The sequence below is a fragment of the Rhinatrema bivittatum genome, chromosome 2, assembly GCF_901001135.1.
Source record: "Rhinatrema bivittatum chromosome 2, aRhiBiv1.1, whole genome shotgun sequence".
In the NCBI taxonomy this organism is placed as follows: domain Eukaryota; kingdom Metazoa; phylum Chordata; class Amphibia; order Gymnophiona; family Rhinatrematidae; genus Rhinatrema; species Rhinatrema bivittatum.
Window position 1 is genome coordinate 146,298,528 of NC_042616.1, and position 14,922 is coordinate 146,313,449.

General features: G+C 43.7%; 1 protein-coding gene across 3 annotated transcripts in view; it reads left to right on the forward strand.

The window, feature by feature from the left end:
* The window catches only part of DNAJC1 (DnaJ heat shock protein family (Hsp40) member C1), a 652,900-nt gene that overhangs the window by 323,530 nt on the left and 314,448 nt on the right, over positions 1-14,922 (forward strand). For all 3 annotated transcript variants that reach the window (XM_029588718.1, XM_029588719.1, XM_029588720.1), the window contains one exon: positions 8,908-8,998. In XM_029588718.1, coding sequence (XP_029444578.1) covers positions 8,908-8,998 — 91 coding nt within the window. The remainder of the gene's footprint in view (positions 1-8,907; positions 8,999-14,922) is intronic.

Sequence of the window (14,922 nt, forward strand, 5' to 3'; positions counted from 1 at the left end):
TAGCAGCCAGCTAGAATTTAGTCTGCTATAAATATAGCAGAATGATGAATCTAGGCCCTAGCCAGCTGTATTTGGTCATCCAAAAAGAGCTGTCCTAACTTTAGCTGGCTGAAGTTAGCAGGCTAACTATATTCAATAGTGTAGCTGCTCTATTGAATATATCTCCAAAGTTAGCTGTATAAATGTATTTGGCTAACTTTGCTGTTCGGACACTGAATATGGACCTCCTGATGACCAAGGAGAAAAAGGGGTGCTTAGAGAGATCAAGGAAATAGCAGAAAAACTGAATGATTTCTTAGTCTGTCTTTACGGAAGAGGATATTGGGAAGATTACCCACAACAAAAACAATTTTTGATGGTGATTTTGAGCCTTTAAAATAAAATCTTTGTGGTAATGGAAAATATAATAATCATATTAACAAACAAAAAAGTAACAAATCACAAGGATTAGATGGTATTCACTCCAGAGTTCTGAAAGAAATCAAACATGAAATTGCAGACCTATTGCTAGTAATCTGGTAAAATATCATTTAAAAGAACCGCAGTTCCTGTAGGCTGGAGGATGGGCCAGTGCAACAGAAATTGTTAAAAGGGGTTCCAGGGGTGATCTGGGAAACTAAATACCAGTAAGTCTGATGTTGGTACTGGGCTATTTTTAGAATCAAAATTACTGGCCATAGAGAGACAATGGCTTAACAGGGAAGGTCAACCTGATTTTAGCAAAGGGAAGTCTTGCATTTCAAATCTAATATTTAGTATTCTATTGTGGATTGGTAACTGGTTAAAACTAGAACTGCCAGCAGTTTTCCTTGCTGGTATAAAAAAAAAAAATAATTTTAAGGATTGCCCAGTCAGTGTACATGATAGCGTGTTGAGATTTTGTGAATGTTCAACATTTTGATTACCTTTAATTTTTGAAAATTGTAGCCCTCCATTCCCTTCAGTTTCTTTGCTTTACATGTACACCCTAGAACAGCCGGTGGCATGTTTTCATGCCGGTGATCATTTCTCTTTCCACTCGACCTGATTAGTCTTGTAAGATGCTTTGACTTCTGTCTACACTCTACCAGTTACACTGATTTTGGGAATCAATGATGCAACTTGTTTATCCCCTCCCTCCCCTCCAGTTCCACTTGCTGTGAGGTTGCATCTTTCACTGGCACAAAAATGTGATGCTGGTGTTCTAGGCTGAGCAAAAACTGAAGGGAATGAGAGGCTAAAAGTTTCAGAAATCAAAGGTTATCAAATAATCTTATTAATAATTGCATGCAAGGTCTTTAATTCACTTTCCCAGAGCAGTGGGTACAGTGTCAGGTGTTTGTATAATAAAGCTGGTATGGCATAATAGGAATATTTTATATGATATGCAATATATGTAGGCCCAGCTTGATTTACATTGTAGATATACACAATACTGATGAAAAGTCACAGAGCTACAACCTGCTGTGCTCATATTTTCACTTCTCAATGGCATAACAGTGTGCTTGCAGTGGTTCCAGTGAATCTGTACTTTGAGAAAAATGTCATAAAAAACCTGTAAAAACAGTTCCTCCTTGGCACAGTTGCATTCCTCTTTGGTCAGGGAATTTGGCGCCTTCAAAATTTTGCGCCCTAGGCAATTACCTGTGTTGCCTTTTCCTAAATCCAGGCCTGCTAATAGCCAGCAGATTTAATACAAAATGTAAAAAGTGTTTTTTCACTCAATGTATAATCCACCTGTGCAATATGTTGCCCAAGGCTGTGGTCAAGAGAACTAGCATAATAGGGTTTAAGAGGTTTGGACAAGTTTCTGGAGGAAAAGTCTGTAAAATTTTATTAGCCAGGTAGAATAGGGAAAGCTATCACTGAAGTCAGCCTAAGAGTTAAACTTTACATTAAATAACTTAAGTATTACAGCACAAAGATGTTAGCGCTTATTTATTTTATTTATTTATTTAAAAATATTTTTATACCCTAGTACATCAATCTTGAAGCTGTATAAGATTTTAGTAGTTGTATTAGTTTTAGAGGTAGTGATATTACATACCTTGTATTGGATCAACAAAAAAGATGTGTGCTTTCCCAATTTATGACTTAACAATTTAGTATATTCTAGTTGTTCTAATAAATACTACAAAGATTTAGGACTTGTTTCCAAACAGATATTTGAATGTTTCCAAGGGTGGTGGGTTGTTTTTTTTCACACATTTATATGCATCTCTTTTGTTTGTGTGTACACACATTTATAGACCTGTTTTGATCATACATGTATGGTTTTTTGGTACACTTTTGAGTTTATTCATGTAGTTGCTACAGCTCTAAAATACTTGTTCATTTGTTACTTTTGGGAGTATAGTAAATGTGACAGGGAATAGTTACGTAAGAATAGGAGCAACCAGGCTGTAGTAAATGAGGTTCCCTGTACATACCAGGATCAGTCCAGACTGCTGGGTTATGCCTCCCCTCCAGCAGATGGAGTCAAGAGAAAAGCTGAAAGGCACCCCCTAGATATACCAGTGTGCCACCTGCGATCCCTCAGTATTTTCTCTGACTCCAGCAGATTGAGAGGCATAACCTGCGGTCCTGATCTACATTGCCTGATTGGTTATCCAGGTTTTTCCTTTATTGATATTCTACCTGACTAGATCAATTAGTAAATTAAATTGAGAGTAGGCAGTTTAGGTTTTGCTGTTTTCAATTTGTTTCACGCGCAGCGAGAAGCAGGTTTGCGGCAGGCTTAGAAGGGCCACATTTCCCGGAGTTGGTTGATCCCCGTGGCACAGGGGGAGAGTTTACTGATGGGCCGGTCACCCTCCCTCCACAATAATAGTATGCCAGAGTTATCTCTGAAGGGGGCTCTAGGAACAGCGCGTTCTATTAAAAAAAAAAAAACCCAAAACAAAACAAAAAAAAAACAGGGTTAAAGTCCTAGCTAGCACAGGGCCACATAAGTCCTGTTGGGGGCAGGCAGTGAGCTTACCTTTGACAGCCCCAGCCTGCCACGGTTGAGCCCGGGGCCTCCAGAGGGGGTGGCTGTGTCACCCGGCGCGCTGCTTCTTCAGGAGCCAGTGTGTGGATTTTTGGCACGCTTTTTCTGGCTGCGTGGTTCCCGGGCCGGCTCACCATGTCACGTTCTTCGGCCTGCGGGGGGGCAGGGGCGTGACTCTTTCGAGAGGGTCTCTCTCCCGATGTCTCCCCGGGGGCGAGGGACCCTCTCGGGGATCGAGTGCTGCCCGCAGTGTTTCTTCTTCGCGGCGTCGGGGAGTTCTTGGAGCTCGTTCAGCAGCCCCACCTCCCTTGCAGAAGGAGGCGGCGGCCATCTTGTCAGCGCTGACGATAGAAGGGGCAGCGTCAGAGCCGGAGGAATCTCCTCCCCGACTGCCTTGAGCATGCACAGTTTGGGGGATTTTGATGCCCCTCGACCTCCCCCTCCCTCCAGACCCGCGACGGCCACCTTGAAAGAGGCCAGCCGCGTTTTCTTCACAATTTGTGCTATTAATGCACAAGGCCTTTTTGGAAGCAGAGGCGGGCTGTGAGGTAGAGGGCCCCTCACCACCTAAGATACCCAGATCGACACCGGATTGGGGGACGGTGGGGGCTCGCTGCTCGCGGCCCCAGGGGGGGCGTGGGAGTATCGGATTCCCAGGAGGCCGACCCGGAGGGTCCGGATATGGATGATGGGGGCAATTCGGAGTGTCAAGCGACTGTGGAAGGGGACGACCCCCAGATTCTCCGTTTGTTTGGCAAAGATGAGCTGCGTTTCTTGATCCCGCAGGAGTTAAAGGAACTGGATATCTTGGTTCCACACCAGGAAGGGGATACCTCCACGGGGGATGTAGCTCTGGCGGGGCTCCGAGACCCCCCGCCTACGTTTCCCTTTCATCCCAAGTTGCTCCAGATTGTTTCTAAGGAGTGGGACGCTCCGGAAGCTTCTTTGCGGGTTAGTAGGGCGATGGATAAGTTGTACCCCCTGCCTTGTCAAAACTCCCACTGTGGATTCGGCGGTTACGGCCATGATTAAGCATACTACCATACCCGTGACAGGAGGTATAGCGTTGAAGGATCTCCAGGACCGTAAGTTGGAGATAGTATTGAAGCGCATTTTTGACGTTGCGGCGTTGGGAGTCCGGGCGGCGGCCTGTAGTAGCATGGTGCAGCGAGCCCCTCTTCGCTGGATTCAGCAACTGTTAACAACTCAGGATCTGCCACCGGGTGAGGCAGAACAGGCCAACTGTGTTGAGGCTGCGGTCGCCTACACAGCAGATGCTTTATATGATCTGCTACGGACTTCGGCTCGCGTGATGTCGTCCGCAGTATCCGCCAGGCGACTGCTTTGGCTACGTTGGTGGGCAGCGGATGCGTCCTCTAAGTCACGACTAGGATCCTTTCCATTCAAAGGAAAATTGTTGTTTGGGGATGAGCTGGACCAGCTTATCAAGGACTTGGAGACAACAAGGTTTATAAGTTGCCCGAAGATAAGCCCTGGCAATCTCGACCTTTTGGGAATTCCAGAGGTCGCTTCCGAAGTCAGCGCCGATTTCATATGGGGAGCGATAGTTCCCTTCCTCGGAGGCAGCAGGCGTCGAGAGCGCAATCTTGGAGTCCTTCCTTTCGTGGTAGGCGGCCTCAGCGGTCAGGATCCTCGCAGGCATTTACCCCCATCAAGACTCCACAATGAAGGCGTGCAGACCCATTCCTCCATTCCGCGCATCGGGGGTTGGCTGGTCCTGTTTCGGGAGGAATGGGTCAAGATAACGTCGGACCAGTGGGTCCTCGATATGGTAAGTCACGGCTACGGGTTGGATTTTGCTCGTCCACTCAGGGATCTTTTCCTGGCGTCGCCATGTGGTCCTCCGGAAAAGCAGCGGGTTGTCGCTCAAACGGTCCGGTTGCAAACGCTGGGGGCGGTGATCCCAGTTCCGTCGGGCGAACGGCGAACCGGCCGATATTCCATATACTTCGTGGTTCCAAAGAAGGAATGCACATTCAGACCAATCCTCGATTTAAAGCGGGTCAACAAGGCCTTACGCGTTCCTCGTTTTCGCATAGAGACACTCAGATCTGTTATTGCGGCCGTCCACAAGGGAGAATTTTTGGCTTCTTTGGATCTAACTGAGGAATATCTCCACATTGGAATCCGGGAGTGTCACCAGCGGTACCTGAGGTTCATGGTGTTAGGGAAACATTTTCAGTTTTGTGCCCTTCCGTTCGGTTTGGCGACAGCCCCAAGAGTGTTTACCAAGGTTCTGGTGGTCGTCGCTGCATCTCTGCGGCGTCAAGGTATACTGGTACATCCTTATCTCGACGATTGGCTCATCCAAGCAAAGTCGGAAGCATTGTGCAAGCGAGCGGTTCGTTTGGTAGTGGAGCAACTGCAGGCACTAGGTTGGGTAATCAACTTTACGAAGAGCCAGCTGAAACCGACTCAACAACTGGAGTTTTTGGGAGCCCGATTCAACACGGCCGTCGGCAAGGTGTTCCTACCACATCAGTGAATGGTCAATCTGATGACACAGGTGCGAAGCCTGTTAGATCTTCCGGTATCCACGGCTTGGGATTATTTACAAGTCATTGGGCATATGGCTTCTACTCTGGAGATGGTACCATGGGCTTTTGTGCATATGCAACCTTTACAAAGAGCACTTCTATCTCGTTGGGATCACGGGTCCGAGGATTACGACATGGTGCTACCATTGCTGGAACCGGCCCGGTCCAGCCTCGACTGGTGGTTGATCCCGAACAATCTTCTACAAGGCATGGATCTGGAGCCGCCGTCTTGGTTGATCCTCACGACGGATGCCAGTCTGGCTGGGGGGCTGTATGCCAGTCCCGAGTGGTACAGGGGACATTGTCTGCCCGACAAGCCACTTAGTCGATCAATCGCCTGGAGACCAGGGCGGTTCGCCTGGCCTTGCAGCAACTCCTCCCGATGGTTCACGGACGGGCGGTGCAAGTTCTATCGGACAAAACGCGACTACGGTGGCATATATAAACCGGCAAGGCGGCACAAGAAGTCGGCAGGTGGCGGACGAAGCGTCATTGTTGATGACCTGGGCGGAATGGCATCTAGCCCGCATCGCGGCCTCCCATATCGCAGGGGTGGAAAACATTCAGGCGGATTATCTCAGTCGGCAGCAACTAGATCCGGGAGAATGGGAGCTGTCGACCGAGGCGCTGTGTCTCATAACTCAGCGTTGGGGGATACCGCGCTTGGACTTGATGGCAACTCGGCTAAATGCAAAGGTGGTGCGCCTCTTCAGCCGAAGGCGGGAGCACGGATCAGAAAGGGTGGATGCGCTGGTTCTTCTGTGGCCTCTTCACATTCTCCTTTACGTGTTCCCTCCGTGGCCCCTAGTGAGAAAGGTGTTGCGGCACATAGAATCCCATCGGGGTCTGGTGATTCTGGTGGCTCCGGAATGGCCAAGACGCCCGTGGTTCGCGGACCTCGTCAATCTGGTGGTGGACGGGCCCCTGCGGTTAGATCACCTCCCACATCTGCTGCGCCAGGGTCCAGTATTTTTTGATCGGGCGGATCGCTTTTGTCTGGCAGCTTGGCTTATGAGCGGAGGCAGTTGAGGAAGAAGGGATATACCGAAGTGGTTATTACTACTCTACTTCAAGCGCACAGATCTTCGACTACGCTTACTTATGCCAGAGTATGGAAGGTCTTTGACTCATGGTGCGGTGACTTAAAGATTTCGCCGCGATAGTCTTCTATAGGGCATATCCTTACTTTTTTGCAGGCTGGTTTGAAGAAGGGTTTGGCCTATAGTTCTCTTAGGGTGCAGGTGGCGGCTCTGGGTTGTCTAAGAGGCAAGGTTGACTGTGTTTCGTTGACGTCTCACCCAGATGTTGCTCGTTTCTTGCGTGGAGTTCGGAATTTACGTCCTCCTGTGAGATGCCCCTGTCCTTCCTGGAGTCTGAACTTGGTCCTTCATGGTCTCTGCACTGCACCCTTTGAGCCTATTAAGCGGGCCTCCTTGAGGGATTTGACTCTCAAGGCAATCTTTCTAGTGGCCATTGCGTCGGCGCGTAGGGTTTCGGAGCTGCAGGCGCTTTCGTGCAGGGAACCCTTCTTGCGTATTTCGGATTCGGTGGTGTTGCGCACGGTTCCTTCCTTCCTACCTAAGGTGGTATCTGCTTTCCATGTTAATCAGACCGGTGGAATTGCCTTCTTTTTCAGAGGAGGAACTAAGTCTCCCCAAGGTCGAGATCTGAGGCGTTTGGACGTCCGTCGTATACTCCTGAGGTATTTAGAGGCGACTAACGAGTTTCGGAGGTCAGATCACCTGTTTGTGTTGTGGAATGGCCCCAGGAAGGGTTTTCAGGCATCCAAGATGACTATTGCGCGGTGGTTGAAGGCCGCTATCGCGTCCTCTTACATTGGATGTGGTAAGTCGGTGCCTGATGGGCTGAAGGCACATTCTCTGCGTTCTCAGGCAGCGTTGTGGGATGGAGCCAGTTGGTTTCTTGCCAGGAGATTTGCAGGGCAGCCACCTGGAAGTCCTTGCATACATTTGCTAGGCACTATCGCTTGGATGTTCGTGACCCGTCGGCAGAGACCTTTGGGAGCAGCGTCATTCGAGCGGGACTCTTGGGGTCCCACCGCATTTAAGGCGGCTCGGGTACATCCCAGCAGTCTGGACTGATCCTGGTACGTACAGGGAAAGGAAAATTAGTTTCTTACCTGATAATTTTCATTCCTGTAGTACCGAGGATCAGTCCAGATGCCCGCCCACATCAAGGTTGGTTAGGAGAGTCTGCTCGTGTTTCTATTGTTCTCTTGCAGTGAGACATTCCATCCGGGACTGTGTTGCTGACAATTAGGCGGTATGTTATTCTGAGTTTATTTCTATTTTTTGCATTTCTATAGCGTTACAGGTTTCTTACTGTTTAGATGATGTTACTATTTGATCTAGTCAGTGGATGCTCTAAAAAGGGGGATGGTTTCCTTCTGCTTTGATATCAAATATACTGAGGGATCGCAGGTGGCACACTGGTATATCTAGGGGATGCCTTTCAGCTTTTCTCTGACTCCATCTGCTGGAGGGGAGGCATAACCCAGCAGTCTGGACTGATCCTTGGTACTACAGGAACGAAAATTATCAGGTAAGAAACTAATTTTCCTTTATCCCACTAATTGTGATGAGTAAGCTGATTTATTAGCTTGTTAGAAGAGCCCTTGCCATGTAGCCAGGCGATGACAGGTTGTGATCATAAGTTGGGAAAACAGGCTGGCGTGCTGCTGTGAGTTACTAAACTTTAGTTTCCTTTATGTGCCTTTCTATGTTTCTTATAGGCCTTGATGGCAAGACATAAAAGTTTGATAGCACTTTCAGAAGAACTGTTTTTTGATTTTGCAATATAGCTGCAATTCACTCCAGTATATATTGGTTCTGCACCTTGATTTTTAGTGCTTCTGGAATTATTTAACTTTTTATCATTACTAACTTATGGTACTGATATTTTTTATATCTGAATTTCTAAGATACTAATATTGTTTTGCCCCCATTTCCTGTTTGCCAGTAGTATATCCTCCTTATGTCATACAAACCTACTTCTCCAGACTATAGTCTTAGGCTCTCTTTATTGACTTGAGGAAGCTTTCCTTGTTTCTTGGGTTTAAAATCGTTCATCCCTTCAACCTTGCCTGGAGAACTGAGACTCTTCTATGTATGTAAACTTAAATGTAAACTAGTTGTTTGCAGAAGAGAGCATCCCACATGAGCTTTTTAGCTCTGGTTTCTGCTCTGATTCTGTTAAACTCTGTATAAATCTACCATTAAAATGTTTCCATGGTTTTCTGGCATTAAATTTGTTCTGTACTGCTTTCAAAGCCCTGTGTATAACTCCTGGGCTGTGCTACCAGTCCCAAACTGTAAGTTAACAATTGGTCTTTAAATACTAATTTTTTACTTTTTCTTGGAGGATGCCAGACAACTATATATGGACTATAATGAAAAAAAAGTAAAGGAGAAGGAAGAGGCTCTGGCTCAAACTGAACTGGAAGCACTTCAGAGTAAGTATTTATACCTCCTTTATGTGAACTATCTAATATACATCTCATAGTTGACAGATTTTTAAAAAATGGATTGGTGTTCACATATTTAAAGGCCTACATTTTGGAAATTTTACTAGCAATCATTGAGAAGCATTTTGCTAGAGGTCATGATATGAAACTCCAAGAGGTCAGGAGCTTAGTCAAGAAATGTTTTTAATGCCTTCCTGGAAGAGGTGGTGAAGACGAGAACAGTTGCAAAGTTCATAAGAGCATAGGATAAGCAGAGGATCTCTAATGGCTAGAAGTTGAAAGTGAAGGAATGGGTTAACCTGTGGTAACTCTTTGTGTAATATTTCTTCGTGGGGGTAGCTGTGCAGAACAGTTACAACCCTAAACATCACGCTGGACAGAAGGGATGGACTATTTTGGTCTTTATCTGTCTCTGTTTACTATGTATATGTTTGCTTCATTTAGCATATTTAGGGGCCTATTTACTAAGCTGCATTAACATACTGTTGTAATGCAAGTCATTTCCCATGAAATTTACTTTAATTAGTTTATTTTTAGTTTAAGCTTGAGGACTTTTCTGTCCCTGTCTTGACCCAAAAAAAAATTCTTGATGCAGTTTTAAATTGGAATGTCTTTTCAACTTCCAATTAAGGCGGTAATGAAATGTTTACTTTCTAAGATATACCCATTGTAGAATCTGAAACTTTTAGTGGAAGCTGCTTACTTTCATACCATTTTACAAGCCATCCTTTTAACCGGACTCAGTTACTGCAACTCAGCTATATTGGGTTGTCTATGACCTTTCTGAGATTGCTGCAAACTCAGAATTTGGCAGCATGAGTCTTAACTTATGCTTGGCACAGTGAACATATTACTCCAGTTCTGAGCACATTGCATTGGCTGCCAATTGTATAGAGCATTTAATTCAAAGCATTAACTTTGATCCATAAGTTCCTTAAAATCTACTATCCCTTCCAAACCCTTAGATCATCAGGCTGCAATTTGCTGGATATCCCCCCCTCAAGATTTTTCTATCTAGATGAAATGCTAGAAAGGACTTTATCTATTGATCCAAAAACATGGAATTTACTTCCTGATAATTCATGGAATAATCCAGATTTGCATTCCTTTAAAAAGAAGTCAAGCCCTATTGCTTGGTAGAATTTAAGTGTCTTTGCATTTGATAAAGGTTTACATTACTTTGGCCCTTTGTCCGGAGGTTATGATCTTCTCTCTGGCAAAGTTACGCCTTGTGGTGGTGTCACTCTGTTCTGTTATATTTTTGTTTATTTTACTATGTTGTTCGTTTTTGCTTTTGTACCTTGCCTAGTACTCCTGGATAAGAGTGAGTTACAAATTGTTTTAAATAAATAAAATGTCAGAGGATGATCCATTCTTGCTTTTCCCCAGTATATTCATGGAGGTGTGGTTCTGATTTCCCAGAACCATCATGCAAGTAATAGCGTAAACTCAGGACTGGCTCAGTTTGTCCTTTCTTGACATTAAACTGTGTGGTCACCCTGTCCATAAAGTCTATCTTTGGATACATGCATAAATGGAATTATTTAGTATTGTAAACTTTATTATGATCTGTATTTTATACTTTAGAATTCAGATGTGTACACAAATACTCAAATATGAGAGATGTAAGATGGTTACAGGGTAGGATGCAATTGCCAGGAACTTAATACTGTTTTTCTTCCCAGCCCTTTTCTTTTTAACCTTTGAGCTTTGGTTGTAGAGCTGATTGCTTGGAGCCTTGATTGAATGGTCTTTGGAATTATGATTGGGGGTTTAGTGAATTGTCTGTTGTATTTGTTTCAATAGCACTATTAGATGTACAATATATAAGGGAGTCTTTCCTCTTTGGAACTACAGTCTAGTCTAGGAAATATATCTATGCATCTAAAGTATTTTATTTGTTTTATTAGAGAAAACATGATTAAAATCAACAAGTCTATGGACAGTCGGGTTTGATTATCATAGGCTGTAATGGTATCTTTCATCCCAACTATTCAGTTTTATAATCCCTACAACTCCCTCTTAGGTATTGTGATTTATCTCATGCTTTTTTGAATTCAGATACTGTCCTTTCTATTCCCTTTATCCACTGTGCTGTGATTAAAAGCAGCCTTTAAAATGTTGGATTCTTAGATGAGATTTGAATATAACCAGAGAAGGGAACTTGATGCACTAACTCTGGAAGTCTAATTTAGGTATAAGATGCACAAAGTTGCAGAGCTGGAAATTGACAATTGGAGAGAAGAGCAAAAGGTAGAGCAGGTGGCTCAGTGAACAGAGGCTGTGAAGTGGGTGTAAGGGGAGACAGAAGAGGGAGCGGCAAGTGAAGTCACTTACAGGAGAAATTTGAACTGTATGCTGAAGTCAATTTATTGACTTGAGAAGGATTACATATCCTTGAAGGAAGATAAGCTTTGCAGTTGAATTTTGAATAAACTATAGAGGATATAGATGGTTTAGTGGGAGACCTGTGAGAAGCAGGTTGTAGGAATCTAAGCAGCAGATGAGACAAGTTGGATAAAGTCAGCCAGATAAGTGGACAACAATGATGTGATAGCCCCAGGATGGAAATGCTCTCTCAGAGCTCAGAAAATTTTGATTTATCCTATTATTTTTGCCATACTAGCTTGAAACATGTCTCTTCTGCAACTCAGATGTTTCTCAGATGGTTATGACTCTTTGTAAGGTTTTTAGGCCTTTCTCATGATATGCTAAACTGTGCTGCTTGCGCTTGTATATTCCAAAGGCCAGAAGATATAGAAGTCTCACCCTGAAAAATTTCATGGAATCATCTCATCCATCAACCTCTGGAAACAAAAGTAAGCTTTCAAAAGCTGAAGAACCTTCACCTAAATTGAAGGCAGGATCCTCATGTTCAGCACTATAGGCACTCAACGCAGACACTATTCGCCTGCCAACAGAGTGAGGGCATATCATAAGACCTCCACAAAAAAGTGCAATGGGTCATCGTCTGTGCAGTAGAAAGGAAAAGTTGTGGGCATCAACGCTGTCAACAAAATCCTTTTTTGACGCAGGCAACATCTTGGTGCTGTCTACTAGCAAGGTGATTGCTAACCTGTTGGCGCCAAAATAGTCTCTGCACAAATATAATTCCTTTGGCACAGAGAAACACTTTCACATCAAATATCACTTCTAATGAAAAGATTAACTATGTAAGTTTTAGAAACCGATTTGATAGCTGCTCACCAGCAGTTCAAAAAAAAAAGAATTCCTTTGTAGAGAAAATGTGGTTGGAATTGGCAAAATAGTATTTGCTGGGTATGTCAACATTATCACCACCATTTCAGATATGATGGTCTCCAGGCTGGGGACTCAATCCAGTATCTCTCATTATCAGGCTAGGGCTGAAATGGTCCTTCCGCATATCTATTTTAAGACTCCTGAATTGAATTCTTCTAAGGACAGTAAATTCTAGAAGACCCTCCTGTGATATTGCCTGAAAAATCTCAGAAGGGATCAATCTCGGCTTATGATTCTTTTCTCATTACTTTCTATCATCATTCGATGAGGACCAATCCACAGGTCTTCATCAGACCTTCACCTCAACATCCCAGGAGCATATTGCATCCTCACGATGTGTCATAGCCAGTTTCTATTCATAAAATAGCAAGCAAAATACCCTTCAATCTTTAACAGGAAGCAGATCCTAGGTCTTTGGTCTACTTAAATATATTCAGACTCCCAAGCAAGTCATAACAGTTCTAGTTTAAAGATTTCTGCAAGAACTTTGAGCAATGTGGCAGACGCTGTTTGCTACTTTTCTAGTAGTAAGAAAATTAGACATCAAGAGGTTGATATTCATCAACACTTGGCTGGATAAGTTTGGACTTATCCAGCTAAGTGGCAGTGTCTGAATATCCGGCCACATTTAGTGGTGCTACTTGACTAGGTAACTATTTATCTGGCTAAGTGGTGGAGAGACGGGATCATAATGGGGAGAACATAAGGAGGAGCTATTGAGCAGGTCTAAAGATAGTTAGCTGGATAAGTTTATCCAGATAAGTTATCTAGGTATATTCAGCAGCATAGCCATGCTGCAGCTAAGTTACTTGGATATGTTTATCTGGCTAATTTTTCTATTTGGCTAGCTTTTGAATATTTTTTTGTGTTCACCTGAAGGTATCATAGATCGCCTACCTCTTTGTTTATCACCACCATTTCAGATATGATGGTCTCCAGGCTGGGGACTCAATCCAGTATCTCTCATTATCAGGCTAGGGCTGAAATGGTCCTTCCGCATATCTATTTTAAGACTCCTGAATTTAATCTTTCCGCGATGGCCTTATCTTCTCTAAGTGCCCCTTTAACCCCTCGATCATCTAACGGTCCAACTGACTCCCTCACAGGCTTTCTGCTTCGGATATATTTTTAAAAGTTTTTACTGTGAGTTTTTGCCTCTACAGCCAACTTCTTTTCAAATTCTCTCTTAGCCTGTCTTATCAATGTCTTACATTTAACTTGCCAATGTTTATGCTTTATCCTATTTTCTTCTGTTGGATCCTTCTTTCAATTTTTGAATGAAGATCTTTTGGCTAAAATAGCTTCTTTCACCTCCCCTTTTAACCATGCCGGTAATTGTTTTGCCTTCTTTCCACCTTTCTTAATGTGTGGAATACATCTGGACTGTGCTTCTAGAATGGTATTTTTTAACAATGACCACGCCTCTTGGACATTTTTTACTTTTGTAGCTGCTCCTTTCAGTTTTTTTCTAACAATTTATCTCATTTTATCAAAGTTTCCCTTTTGAAAGTTTAGCACGAGAGCCTTGGATTTGCACACTGTTCCTTTTCCAGTCATTAAATCAAATTTGATCATATGATCACTATTGCCAAGCGGCCCCACCACCGTTACCTCTCTCACCAAGTCCTGTGCTCCACTGAGAATTAGATCTAAAATTGCTCCCTCTCTCGTCTGTTCCTGAACCAATTGCTCCATAAAGCTATCATTTATTCCATCCAGGAATGTTATCTCTCTAGCGTGACCTGACGATACATTTACCCAGTCTATATTGGGGTAATTGAAGTCTCACAAAACAAACGTCGCATAAATAATAATTTTTTTAATTTTTTTAATGTGCATAGAGTTTATCTAGAACAGTGGACCATCATAACACCCTTGGTTATTTAGGCAGTAAGCCACACTTTTAACCTTACAGGGTCATGTTTAATCATCGGTCCATTAAATGTCTTTTTACTTCTTTAATTAAATATTCTCTTTTTTTCTTTTTCTCTTTTGTAATTAATAAAATCTTTTGAAATCTTTTGCAGTATATTTAAAGACGGAATTGCCTTACTTGTGCGGAGCGCCGCTGCGCTTCCGACCTTTGTATCCTGTGCCGCTGCGCTATTATCTCCAGTGCTATCGTGCTTTGTAGGCAAAAATGCTCCTAGATTTTGTATTGAAAAGATGAACTTCCGATTAAATGTGCAGAACGCCGACAAGAGGACTAGGCGGCTGAATGCGGTAAGAAGTAAATGTAACACAGCAGAACGCCAACAAGAGAACCAGGCGGCTGAATGCGATATTAAATACCATATGAACTGGATAGCAGCATTTAAATTACGGCGGGAATTAACCTTGCACTTTTTCAAGCCTAGACCCTACAACTTTCCGATCAGTCCCTGAAGCAGCGCAAACCGCGAAACGTACGTCGGACTGCAGGAGCTCTAAAGTGTGTGAGCACATTTAATCGGAAGTTCATCTTTTCAATACAAAATCTAGGAGCATTTTTGCCTACAAAGCACGATAGCGCTGGAGATAATAGCGCAGCGGCACAGGATACAAAGGTCGGAAGCGCAGCGGCGCTCCGCACAAGTAAGGCAATTCCGTCTTTAAATATACTGCAAAAGATTTCAAAAGATTTTATTAATTACAAAAGAGAAAAAGAAAAA